The 21,903-nt window shown below is 44.4% G+C and overlaps 2 protein-coding genes across 7 annotated transcripts in view; both read right to left on the bottom strand.

Annotated features, from left to right (window-relative positions):
* The window catches only part of SEC16B (SEC16 homolog B, endoplasmic reticulum export factor), an 86,218-nt gene extending 81,640 nt beyond the window's left edge, over positions 1 to 4,578 (bottom strand). For 5 of the 6 annotated variants that reach the window (XR_016442328.1, XM_090047267.1, XM_090047270.1 and 2 more), the window contains exon 1: positions 14 to 4,578. The gene's annotated coding sequence lies outside the window, so the exon portion shown is untranslated. The remainder of the gene's footprint in view (positions 1 to 13) is intronic. The other variant, XM_090047266.1, reaches the window with a different exon arrangement.
* A 143-nt stretch (positions 4,579 to 4,721) lies between these two features.
* LOC149864067 (protein Cryzl2-like) lies at positions 4,722 to 21,351 on the bottom strand. The gene is made up of 10 exons (XM_090047273.1): positions 21,216 to 21,351; positions 20,022 to 20,178; positions 18,771 to 18,867; positions 16,365 to 16,423; positions 15,275 to 15,340; positions 14,791 to 14,900; positions 10,897 to 10,978; positions 9,103 to 9,284; positions 6,923 to 7,151; positions 4,722 to 5,159 (listed from the first exon to the last, which is right to left on the bottom strand). The coding sequence occupies exons 1-10, from the start codon at positions 21,278 to 21,280 to the stop codon at positions 5,091 to 5,093; spliced, it is 1,116 nt and encodes a 371-aa protein (XP_089903399.1). The 5' UTR covers positions 21,281 to 21,351; the 3' UTR covers positions 4,722 to 5,090.
* Between the last annotated feature and the right edge of the window lie 552 nt (positions 21,352 to 21,903).

Raw genomic sequence — 21,903 nt, forward strand, 5'->3', positions numbered from 1 at the left:
AGGTGTAACTTACTTCAGGGGAGCTCCATCACTTCCCAACAGTTGAGGATCTGGTCCATTGTGTCAGCCTACAAAAAATATCAGGCTTTGAGAAGGACATGGAATACTCTATCCAAACCAGGACAAGCAACAATCCCATCAGGTTTAGTCATAAAAAATGTAGGAGGTAAAAAGGGAATTGTGACTTGCCAGGAGAAGAGAAGAAAGATGCAAAATGACATGGGTAGATCCTCAGCAGGCACAAATCAACATAATTCCATTGGCTTCTACACAGACTTACGCTGGCTAGGGATCTAGCCCATAGAGATGGTTCCACTTTCTGAACCAATGTTTCCACAGACAACTCAGAGCTGGGATTTGCATTCCTACCTCTGAATCTTTAATAAAAATGCACACTCCAATTAATCAGCAGCGCAAAGACAAAGCATTTTGCATCCACTGTACCATGAGTGATGTAATTAGAGGGCTTCCATTCTGGAAAAAAAAGAAAAGTCAAGGGACTTTGATTATAAAACATCCATTATTCAAAAGTTTATCCATTATTCAAAGTTTTGTTTAAATCTTACTTTGGGCTTAGAAGGTAAACCAAATGAGTTTTCTAGTCTGTGCTGTTTACATTCAGCTCTAAGTTTACTCATTAAAAGTATCAAAACCCTGAATATTTTAGAAGTTCAGAAGAAATAATTCACTGCATTCACTGTACCTGATCATTCTCCACAATTCTGGTTACAAATTATTTTTTGCAGTTAACAATATTGGGGGGGAGGCATGCCCTCCCCTAAAACATGTTCGTCATCCAACTTGTTTTGTTCACTCAGCAGGAGCTGGTGAGTGTTTGTGGGAAGGACATTATACTTCATCTGATGACGGCATCAGAGTCAGCGCGTATTGAAGTTTGCCACTTGAGAAAGTTTTACCTTTGTAATCCTGGTTCAGGTCAGGTGACTGGAGCCAGGACATAAAGGTTTCTCTCTTACAGGACTCCTGAATATCAGATCTTTAAAACCTGGTGGCACAAGTAAATCACAGAGCAGATTTTCAAGAATGCTTAGCCCTGTGACACTCCACTCAAAACACATCAGGTTCTTTTGAAAATCTGGGTCTAGGCTTGGGTGCACTTGAAAACATGGCCCTACATCTTTCAACAGAGGAAGATGTATACAGAGATCAGGTCAGATGATCTGAACCACCTGAGACAGATGTTAGTGGTTTTCAGCAGCCTGAGCGTCTAGCTGCCAGTGCTCGTTGTGGACAGGTCCTAGCACCCACCTGCCTCTGACCCAAGATGGGTCATTCCAGTCCACAGCATGAAAAGGTTACCTACCATTCTCCTAAAGGATCTGAGGGGCTTCTCCCCAAAACTGTAGAATCCCATGTATGCAAAGAGCACACTAATGGCACTTCTACAGCACCAGAGAAAAGGAGCATGACATTGTTGGATCGTGTCCACATCTCACCCCATATAGACACAAAGAGGAACTTGGACAAATGGATCATGTTTTCTGAGCCTCTCATTGCACTACAAGGAAGAGGCAGGAAAACACAATCTGGCCCCTACTGTTTGTGAAAGGCATCAGACTGGAAACTTAAGTCCCTTGTCTACAGAGCAGGCACAGTGCATCCTCCCCACTTCTGGCCTTACAGGATCTCTCAACCACAACAGGTGGGTTAATTGTCCATTCCTCAGCTACTCTACAAACACTTGCCTAAAAGGTTGCCAATTACTGCAACCATGATGGTCATTTTTTATGATACAGACAGCTGTTCTTAGGACTTGGGCCAAGTTCACTAACCGACTTCCAGATGGTATTGACAGTGTCTTCAGATTCAAACCTTATGCATCCATGTCAGCTAGAAAAGAATAGGCTTACATTTAATTCCCAAGTTCCCAAACTACCAGTCTATTATAGCCCTAATCTTTCACTCTGGGCTGTAGACAGATTCTTCTACACATGCAGACTGAGATTCAGGCCAGTGAAGTCATAGGGGTCCCATAGAGATTTAGGGGTCTGCCTACATGAAACAAAGCACAGAATCAGGGTCTACACTGATACTCAGTACCCACATCTAATATATATTAATTAGACGTGCACTGATACATTGATCCCATGTCAGATTGGCACCAACATAAGGAAAATTGACAGTGTCAGCAATTGGCTTTTTTTGGCTGATGTGGCCAATAATCTCACCAATAAATGCCCCGTGCATGTGTGCAGCCATAGTGTTGCATGCAGGCGGCCAGCACAGCCTGACAGCGTGGAGAGTAGCCAGGTCGACTGTTAAGTCTGTTGTGAGGGAAGGAGCGTGGTGGGGAGAGGGGGCAGATCTAGGCCCTCGCAGTGAGGGAAGGAGGCTGGGGCTGCATGGGCACGGGATGGAGCTGTGGTTCATTGGTGGGGAGGGGCAGCTGCCGCTGCAGCACGCACCCTGGGAGGACATGGGGGTCATGTGCCCCTGGATCTGTGCACGGGGTGAGTGTGAGCTGCTGCTGCAGGCTTGGGCCAGGGATGGAGCTGGGCTCTTCCTGGCAGAGGGGCTGGGCTGCGGCTGCACTTGGGGCAGGCGGCAGTGGCACTGGGTGGGGGGCTACAGGGGGCTCCGATGATTTTTAGGGTGGCTGCAGCCCATTCTCTATAATCCCCTTCAGTGCTGCTGCCACCACCCACCCCAAGCACAGCCCGGCCCAGCACCCAGCTGGGAAAAGCCTGGCACTGCCCCAGCCTGCAGCAGCAGCCCACCCTTGCCTCATACACAGATCCGGGGGCACACACACCCTATACCCTGGTGCGCACAGCAGTGGGAGCCCTGGCTGGGATGGCTGAAGACTTGGGAAACAAGTCCAACCAAGTTAGAGGGGCCTGGTTTTGAAGGGTGGAAGAATCCTCAAACAGGAGAACAAAGGAGTCAGATATCAACAGCAAGGTTTTGAAAAGCACAAAAGAACGCTCTTGTGCATTGAGAAATGTAATTCATGCACGATATTTGTTGTTTTCTAAATCAACAATATTGTGCATCTAGGGCCGCACATCTTTGGTGCTACCTAAAACGAAGAGTGGTTGTATTTACGAAATCTTGCATAGTCCATCTGTCTGACTGCTGTCATGAAAACATCCCTGTAGAGGTGAATTATAAACCCATAATGCCTACATGACTGGGAATCAGCATGGGGCCTGGGGATTAGAGAGACACAATTCTGAGAAGGTGTAACAGAGTCTGCACCTATGGCTAGAAATGAACCAGAGGTCAAGGCACAGTGCTGCAGTCTACTCAGGCCAATGGTAATCCAAGAGTACATGAAACTGGGGTACAAGACTCCAGAACAGGACAGGGAACTCCATCAGAGCTGTGTGACAGGCCCCAATTCAGCAAAGCACCTAAGCATAGGCCTAAATCCTACGATTAACCTCAAAGCAGAGGGCTACTTGAAGCCATAAATTAAGCATGTGAATAATTGCTTTTGGATGGCAGCTGAGTTTCTCCTACCTTAAAAGGGTACCATTTATCTCTGGCACAACAGTAAATATTTGAAAAGCGTGCACACAACAAGCACTTATGGCCCCTCAGCCCACAGCTTATTTGAACCTGCTATTCTCTGCAAAACTCTTTGTGCTGTTGGCAACTATATAAGACTCTCAAAAAAAGCATGTTTTCTGTATCAGGAAGCCAGTGATAACCTGAATAATCAGTCACATTTTTAAGGCGTGAATGATTTCTTTTAGAGAATGATCCCAAATGCTAAGGCATGTGTCGGGCACAAGAAAGAGTATCTGGTCTTCACTTCACAACAGCCTGGATGTGAGCAAGGCAGCCTGATACCCACAGCTACAACAAAGCCATGTTAACCAAAGAAGTGCATTTTGGTCCACAAAGTTTGGAGTAGCTAACAATTGAGCTTGTCCTCTGGGCTGGAACCAGGAACAGCAACAATATGGAGGAATTTAACAATATTCTTATCAAACATGAGACCCATAGTAGACATTTTCATATCTATTACAGCATGTCCTACAGTCCATTATGGGTGCAGATTTTTTAAGCTAGGTTGAAAAAGTAAAATGTGCTTCTTAACACTGTTTCAGACTGGAGTTTCTCCTTTCGTGCTGTTATGTTTATTAAAGTAACTAGAGCACGTTTTCAGCTCCTAGGACCTAAGCTGAACTGATGCAGGGGGAAAGGACAAAGTCTTTTCTCTCCATAGTACATTGATTATTGGGGATTGGCTTCTTTCTCCTGAAGGAATTTTGCCACTAAACTAGATGGAGCCTTGGTCTGGTTCACTCTCCTAAAGCAAGTGTTTCCAGCTGCCTGTTGTCTTTCTTATTTTACTTCTCATTTCAATTTTATCTCTCCCACACAAGCAATTCACTTTTAGCTTGCTGTTCAGACACAGTTGCAGACAGGACTGCTGCTCTACATTGCCCAAAGGCAGGGAGCCTCAAATTGCAGTCTCTTACTGGTCTTCAAAGGCTTAATTCCGTTTCTTCTTTCCAGCTCTTAAAAGGCATTAAAAGAAACTCTACCAGTTACCTCCCTCCTGTTCCTGGAGTTGACACAAGGAACAATGTCATCACCAATAGAAAGGGAAGCAGCCTGTGCAATCATCAGTGTGAAAGAAGTGAGTGGGTGAAGTATGCACAATACACTCTATCAGCTAGAACAGGATCAATGCTATGGAAAGAGAGTGTGAGAAGCCCAGGTGGTGTACAACAGAAGGAGGCTGTAAGTACATTATCTCCCAGCAGTGAGACTTTTAATCAGATTCTGTTTATGTTGAAATCAACTGCATATCCACGTCTTCTCTTGTCATAGCAAAGACTTATGTACCCTAGGATTCCTCACACTGTTTGTCAAGCACTATTGCACCTCTATCACAGAAAGCCAAAAGTGCAAATGTTTTTCCCATTAAATCATAAGCACCCCCAACCCCTCTGTGCTACTGGTGACAATAAACAAATCATGTCAAAAGTCACTTGAGCCTTGCATAAAAAATGTTACAGTGACAATGCTAATTATTTCATCTTTTGAGAGTGATAATCTCCTCTTCAAAGCAGTATAACAGCAGCAGGGGGTTTTGTCTGAGGAAACCGTCTGATTCATTTAACTGAGATGATGACCTTCCCAGTGGATTTACGCTGAATCACATGGCTAAAGGCTTCATTTACCTGCAAGTACAAAATCTTTATTGTTTAAACAATTTTGAAAGGTCTTGGTTTTGTCCAAGTGCAGAACAAGAAAATATATCCAATTTCTCAAAGTTTTGTGGGATTGGAAAATAGCTGTATTGCTGATCATATCTCCCGATACTTCATTTTCAGTCCTGTTGCCTGCCACTGCTCTATCACTCACAAAATTCCAGATAGCTGCTTTCTGTATTCACTTACTGTATGCACTATACCGAGCAAGGTGTGTACTTCTATGTATTGAGAAATATAAATATAATGCATTACTCTAAATTATCTATGCTATACAAAAAAATGTTGTACAATTTGTTCTGCAGGAATCAACAGCTCCAAACTCAAATTTCAGTTGGTTCTTCATGGACTTTTTGCATCAAGGATCTATTTGTGAGGTGGAAACAGCACATAATCTGATTGTCTCAAAATATTGCCCTCACCTAGAAACAAAATGCCATAAAACTACCAAAACAGAAATATTTTTGATTCATGAGATGGCTTCCAGAAAGGAAAATATAATTTCAAGACACTTTATTATCCCCTAACTCACCTTTAACATTTCATCCCATTATATTGTTATGTGAAGTTATCATCTTTCAGACTGTGCAGCAGGAACTGTCTTTTTCTGTAAGTTTATACAACTCCTAATACAATGGAGCTCCCACCCCATACTACCAAAATATTAAAGGTAAATAACTAACAAAACATTATATATTGGTAAAAGTTTAAAGCCAAAAAAACAGGAAGAAAGGGGGTAAAGGAAAACAGTTCATATTTCGGAAACCAGGGTTCCGTACCATCCTTCTGCACATATTAAATGGAATTTCACAATCCCACTCTTGTGCACAAAAATTAGGACTATATAATGTAATCCTGAGAACTTGACATTTCACAAGACCATAACAGGTTGCAAAGTGTTTGAACTTAATCACATCCAAAATTCTTAAGGAAGAGCCAATATCTTTTATTAAACCAACTAGATAGTTGCAAAATTAAAAAAAATTTTTTTGCAAGCTTTGGAGCTCATACACCCTTCTTCCGGCAAAGGAGAAGTCAAAGATTGTAAAATTTCTCCCAGGTAGAAACGAAAGCTCATATTGCACAGGATTCTGAATTTTGGTGCATCCTACCTACCACCAGACATATTTAAGGTAAGCAACATGCTTCTGCCTTTGTTTGAGCCTAATTGGCATACCTGTAGAGCAACTCTTCACAACTGAACTCTTCCAACCAGGAGACCCATAACATCCTCCAACTCTCCTATGCAATATGAAGTTTCATTTCTACCTGGGAAAAATTTTACAATCTTTGACTTCTGAAAAAGGGTGTTTGAGCCCAAAAGCTTGCAAATAGTTTTTTTCTTTGCAACTACCTAGTTGGTCTAATAAAAAATATTGCCTCTTCCTCAAGAGTTTTGAATACCTTTGCCTTTACACCAAGACGGCCACAACCTATATTCCTGAACTTAATCACAGCATTTGCTTTATGCAGTATTTACAGATGCTTTGCCATTACTGGAATTTAGGGTTAAAACTAAGGCATAGATGATCAGTCTCATGCATCTCCTAGTTCAACTCTTAAGTGTTTCTTGCCCCAGGGGTACATGAGTTCAGGTTTTGGGGCCATCCTTTCCACCCTTCTGCAGAGTGCTGACAGTAGCCTTCCTGATTAGAGACTCATTTTTTCCTACTGGCATGCCTAAAAGAAGAGCAAACCCTGAAAAGAATTGACATCATGGGCAGAGTTCTTACCTCCTCCAGTTCGAAAACTTCTCCAATATGAGGTTCAATCTTTCCCTCATAGCAGTACCGAAGAGCAGAGGAAATAGAGGATGAAAAGAGAGGGAACTCCTCTTTTCGGTACCGACCCCAATACACTCCCATGGCAGACACATTCTTCAGAAGCAGCAGGTTAGCTGAAAATGAGGGAACTGTTCCTCCAGCAAAGCCCACCACCACAATCCTGCCCTCCCAAGCCAAACTGCAAGGACAGAAAGAAGATTGATTTAATGGAGAAAAAAAGCTCAGGGTCAAATCCAAAGCTATAGTCCCTCAGGACTTAACACACCCAAATCTGGCTCTTCATAGAATGCCATACAAAAGTGACCTCAGTGCCATTAGCTCAGTAACCAAGGGATCAATACTTTCTGCTATTGCACAAAGGCTTCATCTACACTTGTCAAATAAAAAGGTGCATGGAAGAGGCTCTTTGTGTTGGCCTACAGAAAGCCAGCTGATCACACAACGCTGACTGAGGCTGCATGCACATTCAAATAATCTCAGAGAATTTTCCCAGATTTGTTCTCCTGGTAAAGAAACTTATCCAGAGTTGCATGTACAGGAATTCAAATGCTGAGACGCTGAAGAGTGGAGAGCTTTTAGTGCTGACACTGTGCAGCCAGGGGAAAGGGCCCTATCACAGCATGCTCTGCATGATCCCTTAGTCTGACTGGCAACAGATAGCGGCAGTGTATAGGGCAGCCCTGACTGGCTGACCCAGACTGCCCATGGTCAACCTGTGTTCCACTGCAGCACAATGGTGGGACTGTCAACGAGGTGTGTTCTGCTCCCTGCTGGAGCACAGTCTAGCAAGAACACAGAATCGTACATAGATAGGGCTGGCCGGGACCTCTGGAAATCATCTAGTCCAACCCCTTGCCAGAGGCAGGATCATATGTATCCAAACCATCCCATACAAACCATAATCTAAACTCTACATAAGATTAGTGTCAACCCTCACACAACAGGGTTAACACCCTGATCTGTCATAGGTAAAGCAGAGGAACAACATCAGTCAGTGTCCTGCTTCTATGAAATGTTGTTAATATATTCTCAAGAGATCCTGGGTAGAGGGCCACTCACTATAAAGGAAGGTAAAAACCCACACAGTCCATACCAATATGGCCATGAGGTCAAATTCCTTCCTGATGCCAAATATGGTGATCAGCCTGACCCTGAGTAGAAAGGCAGTCCTCCTAGACAGGAACGTCCAGCTTTGGTCCTAGCAGAAGCTTTGGCACACCCTACTCAAAAGTTCCCAGCCTTGGCTGTAGCCAACACCCAATGCCTCTGATGAAGGCTTAAAAACACCTTGACAAAAGGTTCTCCAGGATTCCCAGGGAGACAATGTTCTCTTCTGAGAGAAGCCATAGCATGTACAGACATTCGCTCTCCCAGAAGAAACTCTCCTGTGAGCAATTTAACCCTGGTTGTTCCCAAGTTTTTCTTCTCCTGGAGCAGCCATTTTCACTCTGGGAGAAAAAGCCTGAACATCTGTACACTTGTGGTTTCACCTAGGAGAGTAGCAACTCTCCCTAGAAAACCTGAATGTCTTTACAAGCCCAGAGCCATCCTGTTTCCAGTCTTACCTCACAAAAGGAACAGGTAAAAACCAATTAATATATGTTCTTATTATTTCTCCGCCCCCATGTGAACAATTGCTTTAGTTGCCATTGGGATAAAATAAGCAAATGCCACCAAGGGATGACCACAAGATGCTTTTTTATGCTTCAGAACCTCTGCTCCATGCAAATCTTTACTGCATTGCTTCTAAGGGCAGCTGTGGTGCTGGATGAACTGGTGCTGCTGATTAATACCTGCCATTCCTTTTCTCAGTCCATAAGAAACCCACATCTCAGGATGGCACTACGATGCAATGTTGTCTTTGAAATGTCACTTTTCAGCTAACATTAAAAAAATAAAAAGATATCAAAACCTTGCCCAACTTGTGGTCATTAAAGAGCTGAGATTCATGACTCTTTCCAGAGAGCAACTTGCTAAGGCCAAGTTCCATCTTGTGAAATTATTTCCCGCCTCCTTATACTCCCTAAAGCATGCAGGATGAGCTGTGGACTAGAGGGAAGGGTCCCAAGAGATCAGACACTTGACCGTCCTGATCTAAATTATCTAAGGCAAATCTTACTTCAACACACCTGTGTAATGCTTGCTTGAAGATGTCTCCTCCAACAGCATCTATCGCTACATTGACCCCTCTGTTACCAGTAAGCTTCTTCACCTCATCTTTTAAGCTATTTTGGCTGTAATTTACACTGTGTGTGGCACCCTTCTGTAGTGCCACATTGCATTTGTGATCACTTCCAGCTGCTGCAATCACCTAAAAGAAAGACAGACCCAAGAAAAACACAATATTGCACTCCCACAGCACGACAGTGTCTGCCCAGAGAGATGCTTGGGGATATTTCTATTTAACTGCAACAAGCTATGTTGCTATAAAACTGTTCTGTCTCTTCTATTAAAATATCCCAGCATGTTTTCCATATGACATAAACCATATCTCTTTACCCATCCCTGAAAGCAGCAACCTTTGGGATGGAAAACAGCAGCTGTTTAACAGCGAAAAAGAAGCATTTCATGAAAGCTTTGGGCATAAAACTGAAGAACAATACCATATCCAGCTGAAACTGCAGGGTACAATTATCCAAACCAGACTTGGTACTGAGATAAATACTATTGTTCTTACAGCATATGCTACTAGATTTTGAATTACTACATGTGTTTAGAACCTGTATTAGACTTCACCAAAAGCATCATCCAGCAGCATAGTAGGCTTTAACTCAGAAGGGAGAATATTAGCCCCTGAATCATTTATTTCAAAAGTATCCAGTCAGAGTTTTTGGTTTCTTAGAGCCTTCTGAACATAGCAAATAGTCTGAACTGGACTTATTTATGCAGTGTCACTTTGCACAGTACTCTTCAGCACGGTAATTAATGCATGACTATGAAGCCATCTTGTATATTTTAGTGGGGGGGGAATGAAAAAAGCATGCTGTTACCTCATCTTATTGGGAGGTTGGAAGTAAAACTCCAAAGCTTTTTCCCATATCCATTAAATACTATTTTTCCCTTAGATCAATATTGGTTCATATCTAAAGGAGAACCTGGCTAAAATTCCCAAAACCATGCATGCAAAAGACTTAAAAGCCCATGACCATGACTTCTAACATGAATTAGGCTATAGGTCATCCCCTGTACTTCCCAGTTGGTTAAAAGAACTAACTAGTAATGGAAGGAATTAAAGAAAGCAATGAGGATCCACACTGGGGCACAGTAGAAGACAACCGTTTTATGAGGAAAAAATGCAGTAGGTAGTCTCTGGTATTATTGGAAGGGGTTAGTCGGCTTACTGCAGCATTTCCCAAACTTTCTGAGTTGGGGGGAGGGAGGAAAGGAAATCAGCAGCAGTGGCTGAAGTAAGAGGATGCAAAAGTGCTCACTTTCACTATGGTAGGGTTCCCACTGCTGATAGCTGCCAATTCCGCCCACTGGCAGTCATCAGTGGTAAAGGAAGTTGGCAGGGGCAGCTGAAGTAAAAGGTGCAAAAGTGACTGAAGTAGGGAGGCATTGCTGATTGCTGCTATGATTCACACATGCCACATTAAGAAACTTTTGTGCCCCCATCTCTCAAGAAGGCACACACCATGATTTGGGAAATGCTGGATTACTGGATTACCAGCCCCTCTGTCCTAAGAAGTCTCTGAGTTCTTTTCCCCAGCTCTGCCAACTGTAACATCTTGGGCAACTCTCAGTCTAAACATATACCTTGGTAGGCCCACTTGGAAAACAGAGAATAGTGGTCACCCACTTTGCGAAGCTTATTTCATTAATGTTTCTAATGGTCTTTGAATCCTGAATATCCTACACTAGGGTATAGTCATTATGGCAGGATGTACGCAGAGAATATGGATATATTTTAGAAAAGGAAATACCTTTGCCTTAAAAACATTGGTCGCAATATCAATAGTAGCAAGTCCCGTGGCCCCAGCTGCTGCTGTCACTAAAACTGTTTCCCTAGGAGAGAGAGAGAAAAGAGAAAGAATGAAATAAACGGGTTCTTAACACAAAACAAGGACATTTCCTTACTTTTTGAATCTGTGCTTTCCTGTAAGCCATAGCTATTCATCCAGTAATTTTGAAGATGAAAGATGACTTTGATTAAAAATTCTCCAGCAACCAAATGACCACATGATACAGTTCAGTAGTAGGACAGTATTCCCCATGTTCAGTACTATCAGTATTATATTATCACACTCTTCCCAAGAGGAACCAGCAGGGGGAGATTGTCTTCTCCCTTGAGTGAATATTACCCTGTCTCTGCTCAAATGAAAGTGAAGTAATTTGATCAGAAAGTTTCTGCATTTTGTGAATGCTTATATGTCACCTTCAGCTGGCACCAGCCTTTGCACCAGTGGCCACTGCCACCCACTTTCCTCTTCCTACAGGGATAGCTGTCTCTTCCAGGGATCTAATGACTCACCTCCAAGATCCCACATCTGCCACACCTACCAGCCCCTAGCACAGAGGTGGGCAAAACGCGGCCCACAGGCCGAATGTGGCTCACCAGGCCATTCTACCCAGCCCACGGGACCCCTAAAAAATTTAGAAAATTAATATTTATCTGCCCCTGGCTGCCTGTTATGCAGCCCTTGATGGTTTGCCAAAACTCAGTAAGTGGCTCTCCACCAAAAATAATAGCCTGCCCCTGCCCTAGCAACTCCAAGCACCATGCATCACCCCGCCACATCCTCAGGGATGCCCTGTGCAGTGCTGCCTACCACCCTGCAATATCCCTTTATAGGTGCTGCAGTGTGCAAGGAGGTAAGCGCTGTAAGATATAAATTAATCTTTAAATAGGGTGCCATTAAATTGTGAAAAGTTATTGAGCGGGTGCCTTGAGTCTTAAAAGATTGAGAACCATTATTCCAGAAGTCACAAGGACACTCTCTGCATTTCCAAACCCCGGACCAGCAGTCAAAACTCTCCCCATGAACTTCCCTGGCTCTCAAAAGCATCAGTGTTTCCCTTAAGATTTGAGTATAACACTATAAGCCTGCTTTTCCAAAAGGACAGCTGCTGCCTTACAACAAATCAGCAGAGCAATGCATAGCATACAATGATACTGGACAGCAAGACTAATCTTTAGTTACACAACATTGTTGACTTGGCTAAAATTTGCCTGGGATATATCCAGCTCCTGCCAGCTATTTCACAGCCATATCCCATACGGAATTAGTTTCAGCTCAAAACACATTGTCTGTGGCTTATAAAAATCATTCTATATACAGAAGCTTCCTCTTTTAATAAAGAGCTTTGCAAGGGTATCAAACCCTGTGTAAAACAGGCCATTTTAAAAGTTATTCAGAAGTTCTCAACTGATTTGTGCATTCTTAGTTTCTAAACATACCCTCACACAGGCTCTGAGAGTTGAGCAAAATTAAAATATACAATGCAAAATCTGCTGACCAAGGTACTGCCTTTTCATTATGGCTGCTTCCCATCTAAATGTTTACATGACTCACATCACCGTAGCACATCTCAGCTCTCCAGAGGCATTTATAAATATTAGTATTTTTCTTTATTTTCAAATTCCTCTTTAAAGTAAACAATTATCCCTATTTTCTAAATGAAGAAATTGAGGTACAGAGATGAAGAGCTTTGCCCAAGGTTCTAAAACAAATCGTGACAGAGAAAGGAAGTAAATCTGATGTCTCCCAAGTTCTACATGGTGCTTTAACCTGTCTCCCTAAATGTTAAGGTACTACTGGTCTCAGAATTTCTGAAGGGATTTCTCATAGTATGAGCCAAGGATTTATCCCACGTTAAGCAAAGGCCATGCTTCCAGACCACCAAGCTGCTCCAACATCAGCACTGGAAGAATCTCCTGTTCACTAATAAAATATGCAATTCCACCCTTGTAATTACCACCCCCTGCCGGAATCCAAAACAAGACTGGGACTTTGACAGGGCAGTGACGGAAGTAGGTACTAGAGGACAGAGCCTTCCATGGAAAGTACCCTACAACAGTGGTTCTCACACTCTGTTCCAAGGAACCTTAAGGTTCTGTGATAGTTCACTGGGAGTTCTATAAAGAGATTGGGGGTAACGGTGGAGAAGGCCAAGAGGCAATGCACTGCCATTCCTGGGTCACTTGGTTTTCTGTCAGTCTTCAGGATGGAGGTAGGGGTTCCACAGCAGAAGAAGTGATGTGAAAGGGTTCCATAAGTTTAGAAAATTTGAAAACCACTGCCCTGCAAGACCAGATTGTGGCATAATCTCCAAAAGGAAAAAGTAGATGCATCATTAGGGACATTAAAAAAAAATCATAGCCAAAAGACTACAAAATCTATTCTAGAAAATGTGCCTGTATTCCTGGGAGTAGGCAGGGTAAAAAGATATCGGAAATGACTTACTGGCCATGTAGCCAATCTATTTTTCTAATGGTGTGTTCCACTGGTTCTCAACTAGAATGCCACAAAACCCTTCCAGGAGTGTTGCAGTGTGGGCAGTGCTGCTACACCCAGGTAAAATGCCTCACGTACTTTGTGCACAGCCAGGAAGTGTTACCGCACATCCTCACGCTCCTTCCGCATTAAAGTTTTCTGATAAGGCTAAAGCAGGCAGAAGTGCCTATGCTGCAGCCCTTCCCAGTCCAGACCCCTGCAAGCTACTCCTGGAAACAGAGGTGCATGAGACAGAGGTATCTGGGACAAGTGGGACTGTTTCTGAGGGATGCCGTGTGGGTTCAAATCAAACAGGACTGCTGCAAAAGTGGGCACTCCTGCTTATATTAAGCTTATCTGATAACCTAATGCAGGAGAAGCATGCACTCATTGCAGTCCTTCCAGGTCTGGCTGCATAAGAGGCATGTGGGGCACTTCTACCTGGTGGCAGCAGTGGCATCACCATGGGTGAGAACCACTGAGGTAGAACAACGGTGGTTCTCAACCAAGGATGCCACCAAATTAAAAAATTGTGGAAGGGTACCCTGAATCTAAAACGGTTAAGAACCACTGGTTTATTCTATTTTTTCGTGTATAATATTAATGTTCACAAATCTGCACCTTTTTCAGGAGTGTTGCATTGTATGTCCACTAGGTGGCTATACAGTTCTATTTTGCTTTGTGATTCTAATGCTCTCAAGATAATCTGACCTGTTTTCACCTTCTATTTGATGTAGCACAACACCCTCTAAATTCTATTATATTCTTGAGAAATTAACTGTGAAACAGGGAAACCTTGCAGCCCCGCTCCCAATAGGACAGAGAAGCAGGCCAGCTCAGTGACTGACCAGTTAGAAACTCAGAGTTCCTGTTATTTCCAGGAGATTATATCCATCTTGAAATCTGCCCTAAGAGGACTTAGTTTCCACATCTGCAAAATGACAACAAAACCACCACATTGGGGGGGGGGGTGGCTGCACAGCATAAGAGATTAGATTTCAAGAGAGTCTGCATGTGTGCTATCCTATTTTCTTGCAGACAACACACCTTTTTCCCAAAAAGCAGCTACTGTAAATTGAAGCGCACACCTTATGTGAGAAATAAGCAGGTTCTGTGGTTAGCTGATTTTATTTTGTTTCACCTGGAACAATTAATAGTATGCAAAACAATGAGCATGCTGTGCTCCCCAGACACTTTTGCCATCCTCCCTTTCAAAAACAATGAGCATATTATATTCTGGGGGGTGTTTTATATGAGAAAATATATAGTTTTTTTGTTTTTTGGATTTTCTTTGTGGGTTGATTTTTTTTAAAGAGGATAAGCAGTATGCCAATGCCAAGTACTGGTCCCCATGTAGTGCTCTGGTCTCCCATAGTCATTTACCCTGGCTGCACGTGTGCTCTTCGCTCAAGGGCCAAGCTGGCTGTGCCATAAGACACAGGCAGTGCAGCAGCGTGTTCGTAAGACACACCATCTGGGATCCGCCACAGCATCTGCATGAGACAAAGCAACACATTTAATTCCAGAAAGAAATAAAGAATGAAGTTCTGTATTCTGAAAAGCCTCTCTAATGCAGCATAAATATGGTTTAGAACCATGATGTTACAATTCACTAGAAGGTATAGGATAAGAAACTGTTAATGTCACCTGAGCAATATTTAATGTATTTTCTCTTATCAATCTACTCCATCTTTGCAAGAATTCTCCAGGCCAAGCTACATCCCAAATCCTGAAGTTACTGACAGAAAGGACAAAAACAAATCATCCTAAATGACGTTACAAGCTAGATGATCTAACAGGAGCCAAACAAGAAGCATAAAAATCTTTGTTGTAATGGAATACAAATTTGTATTAAAACAGTTGTTACCTTCTGATCAATAATGCACTCCTCAGCCATTGCCTTAGAGCTTGTCACACCAAGTACTCTGTCTCCCTGCCAAAAAAATCATTAGTGGACAGGTATTAGGGTGAGAACAGTCACTTGGTCCTGCCTCACTCTCTAATTTAAATGTTTGGCTTTCCCATTTTATCAGGAAAAAACAAACAGCACAAACAATGTCAGACAACTGTCTGGCCAGCCACTGAAATAAACACACACATTTCTCCCCATTCCCACTTTGATCTTTGAGTCTTTTCCTAATCCTGTACTGAAAACAACACCCAAACTCTTTCACACACTCCGGTGAGGCTCCTGCCCTGCTGCCCTTGTTAAGTGCAATAACACAGTTACTACTAATCAAGGCCAACTAACCCCTAGCCCCTTCCCTCTGAATGGTTCTCAAGGTCCATTTAAGGAACTCCTCCAGCACCTGAGCCTTGCTTCCCAACACACTGGTCTTCAGTGGACAGGAGGGTGTACAGATACGTGTTGCAGATATTATGGTGGGAATGTGTATGATGTAATGGCAGTAATGACTTTGTTGGACTGTCAGATGAGCCATAGTGGACACAGGACAGTTTTTGGTAGAAGTGAGATTATCTATATCTACAGATATATCTATAGATATAAAAAAAATCTCGTTTCAGCAACACCTCTGATTTCCCTTGTTTCGGACCCTACACCTTTGGCTTGCTCCTTGATTTCAGCTTTTGCATTCTCCCTACAGACCTGTTTCCCCAACTCCTGACCTCAGTTTGGCTTACTTTTGGACTCTGCCCTATGGATTATCCTTTAGACTTGATGCCTAGGCTTCTGACTGCCAGCTCCTGACCCTGGCTTGGCATTTTGGTTCCTGACGTGTAGTTTCCAACCCTTACCCCTGCAACTCTCAGCATCATGCATGGCTCTATCCACTAAACAAGCCAGTCTAGACCATGACAACAACTGTCCAGCACAGCTCTCAAGAACATACTACAAAACGATTAAAGACAATCCCTGTAATAAATCCCCATCCTCAATGGTCAGCTAGACACCATGATTCCATTCCTGTACCCAAGACCTATTTCATGCCAGTTACCTTCTGCACTGTGCTGACATCCGTTCCTGTCTCCATCACAACCCCTGAAAACTCCATTCCTAAAGAAGAAAAAGAACATGCATATGCCACTGCTATTCAAACAGGTCACTTTCCCCACTTCCAGTCATCCTTGTTCACTGCAGACAAGACCTATGGGACAAGATAGGTATCACCTATAGTAAAACTCTAGCTTGAGGTGAACAGAACACAGCAATACTGAGTTCAGTTAATCCTGCAAAGCAGGAAAACAGGTCACACTGACCAGCCTTTTGGGCAACAACATTGAAATGTACTGAAAAGATTGCAATGTCAAAGATATTCAGAGCATGGCTGTTCTTTGGTTTTTAACTCTGGTATTTTCTGAAGGAAGCCAGGGTAGATTTGCACCTTATAGACTAACCAAATTAGATGTGCTCTATATATCTACTTAACATCTACCTTGGTTAGTCTACAGGTGCAAATCTATACTGCCTTTTCCTTGACTTCAGACTAACATGACTAACTACATCTCTCATTTTCCACAGGGCCATATACCTGGTATGTGTTTGCAACATAAAATAATTCGAAAGTAATGCTGCAAGAAGGCCAGAAAGTGGCACTGTTGGCCCAAGAGAGATAAAACACTTGATAAATGGATGGAGTAAGGAATGAAAGAAGAAACTTAAAAAGTAAAAGAACCAGTCAAACCACCTATCCTCAGAAACATGCTCCTGGTATAATGGAAACCATCAGCTCCCAGACTGGCAAAGGCCAAAGAAGATATTAAAACCTGAAGCATTTAGTGCAGCAAATTAACACAAAAGAGGTGCAGCATGTCCATAGCTAGAGGAATAGGAGGTTCAGTTACTGGAGGCAGGAGGAATGCTCCAGGAATGTCCTTTCCTTTTGCTGACTCAAAGGCCACGTCCAGATAAGCATGATTGTATGATATGTGGTGCCGCAGACATTTCTGCAGCGCCACATATTGTGCATTCAGCTGTTCTCCATGCTGCAAATGAGCAGCTCAGGTATTTTTTTTGACCCCTAGATATCCAGGGGTCAAAAAAACCCATGCAAAAAAAAAAAAGCGGACCGGCACACATGAGGGCCACTCAAAACCGGAGCCTAGCCGCTGAAAGGCACTCTCCAAGCTGTACGATCACCATTGTTACAGCCCCAGGAGGTCCCCATGAGCCTGGGTAAGGCTGCTGGGGACAACCCAGTGATAGCCCCTGGCTGCCATACATCACCTGGGGTAACCTGCCATGCGCCAGAGAGTGCGTGGCACAGGCGTGAACACAAGGTGTCCCATTGCTAGTCGTCCCCAGGGAACCAAATATCCACGCTTGTGTGGATGCAGCCAAAGTGTGCAGGAAGCCACAAACGATACTTAGAACATCCAATCAAGCAGCCACTGCATTTAAAAAAAAAATAGTGTCCTGGACTGCAGTTCTGTTTTTGATATGCTGGATAATCTTGGGCAAGTCTTCCTAGCACTAAGTAGCTTTAGTCATGGAGAAGGACTCAGTGCCCTAAGTGCTATAAAAATCCAAAATAAAAACTTCTCTCTGCTTCAGTCTCTTTATCTATGCCAGTGTTGTTGTGAATTAAGGTTTGCACGGTGCTCTGAAAATTCAAGGTCCTATATAACACATATTTTTAAGAGGTGATACAGACAGCCACAATGAGATCTTGTCTACCCTGGGGAAAATATTTCCTGCAAATAAGTGTGCTAATGAGCATATTTGAGGTAACATGATATTAAACACAACTTGGTGCCTGTCAGATTAGGAACTATGTTACCTGGACATGGCAACCCTAAAGGTGGGGACAAAAACTTAACTTTCAAGGTAGATAGGAGTCTCCCTATCTGAGAACAGCAATAAAGGTATAAAAAAGCAAGTAAAGGGTAAACCAAAGGTTGCACCAATTTGGGGCAAATTTCAGACCCTACTAATACTATTGTGAGTCTGCCTTCTTGTGGAAAGACAAAAAAATAAAGCATGCCCTTTATTAATGCAAAAGCCATATGAGTCCCTTTATGACTGGAAACTTTGGGGAATTATTGTTTTGTTAAACATGTCTCCCTCATAATAAACCAGCAGGATATGGAGCTCTGCACCTCTGTTGGTCAGAACCCAGAAGTTAGCAATGACAAGAATTGTGACTATCTTACAGCTCTCCAGATGCCTATGTAAAATGAGCTGGGAGCTTTACACTCAGTTTCTAATGAACAGATGTCCACATCAATGAACCCATCAAAATTGGCACCAATTCAAAGATTAATATGCTGCACCTACTTTGTAGATAGACAGCTTTGTTCTTCAGGGCTCCCTGTCTGGCACCAGCAGTAAATTCACTTAGAATTAAATACATTAAGTTAGTGACTCCATAACCTTCTGCAAAGATCGATAGGTCCCTACTCACCAGGAGTGAATGGAAGAGCATGTTTTTCCTGGTACAGACCCTGGCAGGCCAAGATATCAGCAAAGTTTACCCCGCAGCAATGGATGCCAACCCTGACCTGAAAGGGAGAAGAGACAGATGTAACTCTCCTGTTTCATGCAACCACTAAAGAGATTACTTCGTTGTGCTATCAGTTTATTCTTTTAAGACAGCCCTTCTCTTTATTAGATACTTGTGTAACCCCCCATTGCTAGAGTAACTGTAGCATCACAGTTTTATGCCTTTCTCCTCACAACAACCCAGTGGGATAGGAAATTGACATTACCCCCATTTTACAGGGAACTAAAGCACAAGAGTCTAAATCTGCTGCAGAGCTGGGACAGCTAAATCAAGCTCTCTCAATAAGCTTTCTATGACACAGCTGATACAAACCAGGAGACGGCCACTGACTGTACAAGAGCTACAAAGATTTACACCCACTGAAGAGCACCCCCAAAGTGTGTCAGTGGGAGGCAGATTGCATCCGCTGAACACCTATTACTGTCTCCAGACAATTTTCCCATTGTGCTCCACTTTTGGACACTTCTTCTAATGACTGCACTGTGTAATGATATGTGCCAGCTGTTCATGTCAGTGAGCTGCTCTGTATCTTCAGTATTTGCACAGCACCAAATGCCACATTGCACTACTGTCTCTCTTCTCATGCAGATAATAATCATCACTTTCACTGTGCTTTACCTGTTTAAGGGACTGCACAAACATGAAATAAACTGGAAAGCATGGATTGCCACTCAGATATAGGACTTGAGGCACAGGAATGGAAGAAGACTGGATAAAGGTCACTTGGCCTTTTACCAATGTTTGTTTTAACTTTCATCTTTCTTGCTGAATGCAACACTCCCCTCTCTAGAGGCCTTTTATTATTGTTTAGGGATGCAACATTACTTTGGGGATAGAGTGCTAGACTGGGACTCAGGAGACCTGGGTGCTTTTTCTAGCTCTGAGACTAGCCAGCGGGGTGACCTTAAACAATTCTCTTTCCCTCCAGATGCCTCCGTTTCTCCACCTTTGAAATAGGGAGAATGATACTGAATTCTTTTGCAAAGCACCAAGTTGTACTGACAAAGAAACATGCTAGAGAAGAGCTAGGTATTATAATGTTATTGCTGCAGTAGTCTAGAGACCTCCCTTGAGGCAGTGTACAAATAGCACAAGTAGAAAGAGATGGTCCCTTCTGTGATGAGTTTCCAGTATAAATCATGTATATTCTACCTCTTGGGGCTGCAAAGGAGGCGATGGGACAGTCCTAATAATCAGCGGCTTCGCCAGCTCAGTGCACAACACAGTTCGATAGCTCCGGCAGTAGGATGGCAGTGGGAGCCCATTGCTTGGAGAAAGCAGTCCCAGATGGTCTGTAACTGAAGTGCTCCTGCAACACAACAGCATGCACTGGGGTCACCGGAGCTCTGCACTAATTAGTTGTCATGTTGTTACCTTAGAAGTGGTCACATGTCAAAAACCGCTGAATGAAAGGCATTATAGCTCTAGAAGCTATTATCCTCTGACTATGTATCCCAAAACGAACGGCTATGCACAGGCCCCTGCCTTTAACCTCAGCATAAAGAAGTTTAGTTTGCATTCATCATACACTTAAGAACAAAATGAAAGACGAAATTATCCCTGATGAATGAATCCAAAAGCTGAATCTAAGAGTAACTGTACTTGGACTGCAGGCCCCTCAGGACAAGTTTGCAGGTGTTATCACAAACAATGGGCCACCGCTGCCTTGGCTTGTGCGCTATGAGCAGAAAGCAGCTGGTGAACATAAAACCCCCTGCACCACCACATCCAGCTCCCTGCCTCCCAAGACAGAGCTCTCAGGCTTTATTTAAGATTTTGCCAGCAGAGATACTACCCTCTGTTGCCTGTCCAAGTCCCCCTCCAGCCCACTCCTGCACTTTCTCTCTTTAACACTTTCTGTGCAACGGGAGCACCGTGGAAGTGACCTCCAGCACCAGGCCCCTCACAACCAGAGATGGTCTTCAGAAATCGAGAGATCCCTTGAAAATAAAGGCCCCGTGGACAGCTCTGCCAGGCCCTCAAGGTAGCACCTGAGCAGCGTTTCAAGCTTCCCCTCCACCAAGAAACACAACAGCCAGAAGCTTATTTTTGGAGGGGGGGAAGGAAAAGCCAGCAAAAGAGATTCCCGCCTCGTGGCACAGTCGGGGGAGCTCTGGCGGGACCCTGGTGACTGGCGCTGAATCCCAACACAGCTGAGGAAACCAACGGGTGCCAGGGGGGCTGTGCCCTCTGCAGCGCTGACGTGGGGACTCTGCAAGCCGGGGTCACGGTCTCTCACGAGCCCCACCCGAGCCGAAGGCCGGCGGGGGGGCCAGGGCTGGTGCCTGGAGGGTTGCAGCGGGGGAGCGGCGCCGGACAGGCAGGGGGAGAGGGAAGAGCCCGGACCTGCCGCGCCGCAGCCAGCGAATCCCGCCGAGCCCCAGAACCCCGCGCAGCGCCGCCGCCGCCATGCTGCTTCCGGATGGGCTGGGCGCGCGGCCCCGCCCCCGAGCCTCCCACCCCCTGACGCCGCGGCCTGAGCCCGGGCCTCTGCCTGCCTCTCCGCGCCCGCGCCGGGGCTTAGTGCCAGCCGCAGAGCCGCAGCCGCAGCCGCCCCCGCGAGCCGGGGCAGAGGCAGCTCCCGGGGCTCGGCTCTAACCACCAGGCTTGTAGGACAGGTTCCCTCCAGCCCGCGGGGCGTCTTGCCAAGTGTTAGCAAACCCAGCCTCCACGTCCTGCCCCGGGGGCAGGCGCTTCTCCGCCCTGGCACCAGGAAGGGGGATGGGGTAGTCCCTCGATCCGAGGGTGATCTCGGCCTCTTGCGGCTTCTTGAAGGCCCAGGAGAAGCGCAGTAACTTCTTAACCTGGCAGGGAAAATACCACGTATCCCTGTCCATGAAGGCGGTTTCCCTGCACTGCGCCGCGGGAGAGCTGCTCTTCTGGCGTGGATCAGGACCCGCCGGGGTGCAGCACCTTTAAGTCCAGTGTATGGAAATGGGAGTCTCCTCCCTTGCTTGCTCCAAGGCCCTTATGACTAAAGGCAAGTAAAACTCAGGGGCATCTTAACCCCGAGCCTCGGGGCCTGGGCCTGCAA

The sequence above is a fragment of the Crocodylus siamensis genome, chromosome 5, assembly GCF_052110815.1.
Source record: "Crocodylus siamensis isolate JL-2025a chromosome 5, ASM5211081v1, whole genome shotgun sequence".
Classification (NCBI taxonomy): Eukaryota; Metazoa; Chordata; order Crocodylia; family Crocodylidae; genus Crocodylus; species Crocodylus siamensis.

What these genes read in the sequence shown, in the direction of transcription:
- LOC149864067 (XM_090047273.1), bottom strand. Translation starts at nt 21,280, where the DNA reads ATGGCGGCGGCGGCGCTGCGCGGGGTTCTGGGGCTCGGCGGGATTCGC. An exon ending in CTCCTTTGCAGCCCCAAGAG is followed by an intron (nt 18,868 to 20,021) that starts GTAGAATATACA and finishes TCTCCCTTTCAG; the next exon opens with GTCAGGGTTGGCATCCATTG. An exon ending in TTCAAGCAAGCATTACACAG is followed by an intron (nt 7,152 to 9,102) that starts GTGTGTTGAAGT and finishes CTGTCCTTGCAG; the next exon opens with TTTGGCTTGGGAGGGCAGGA.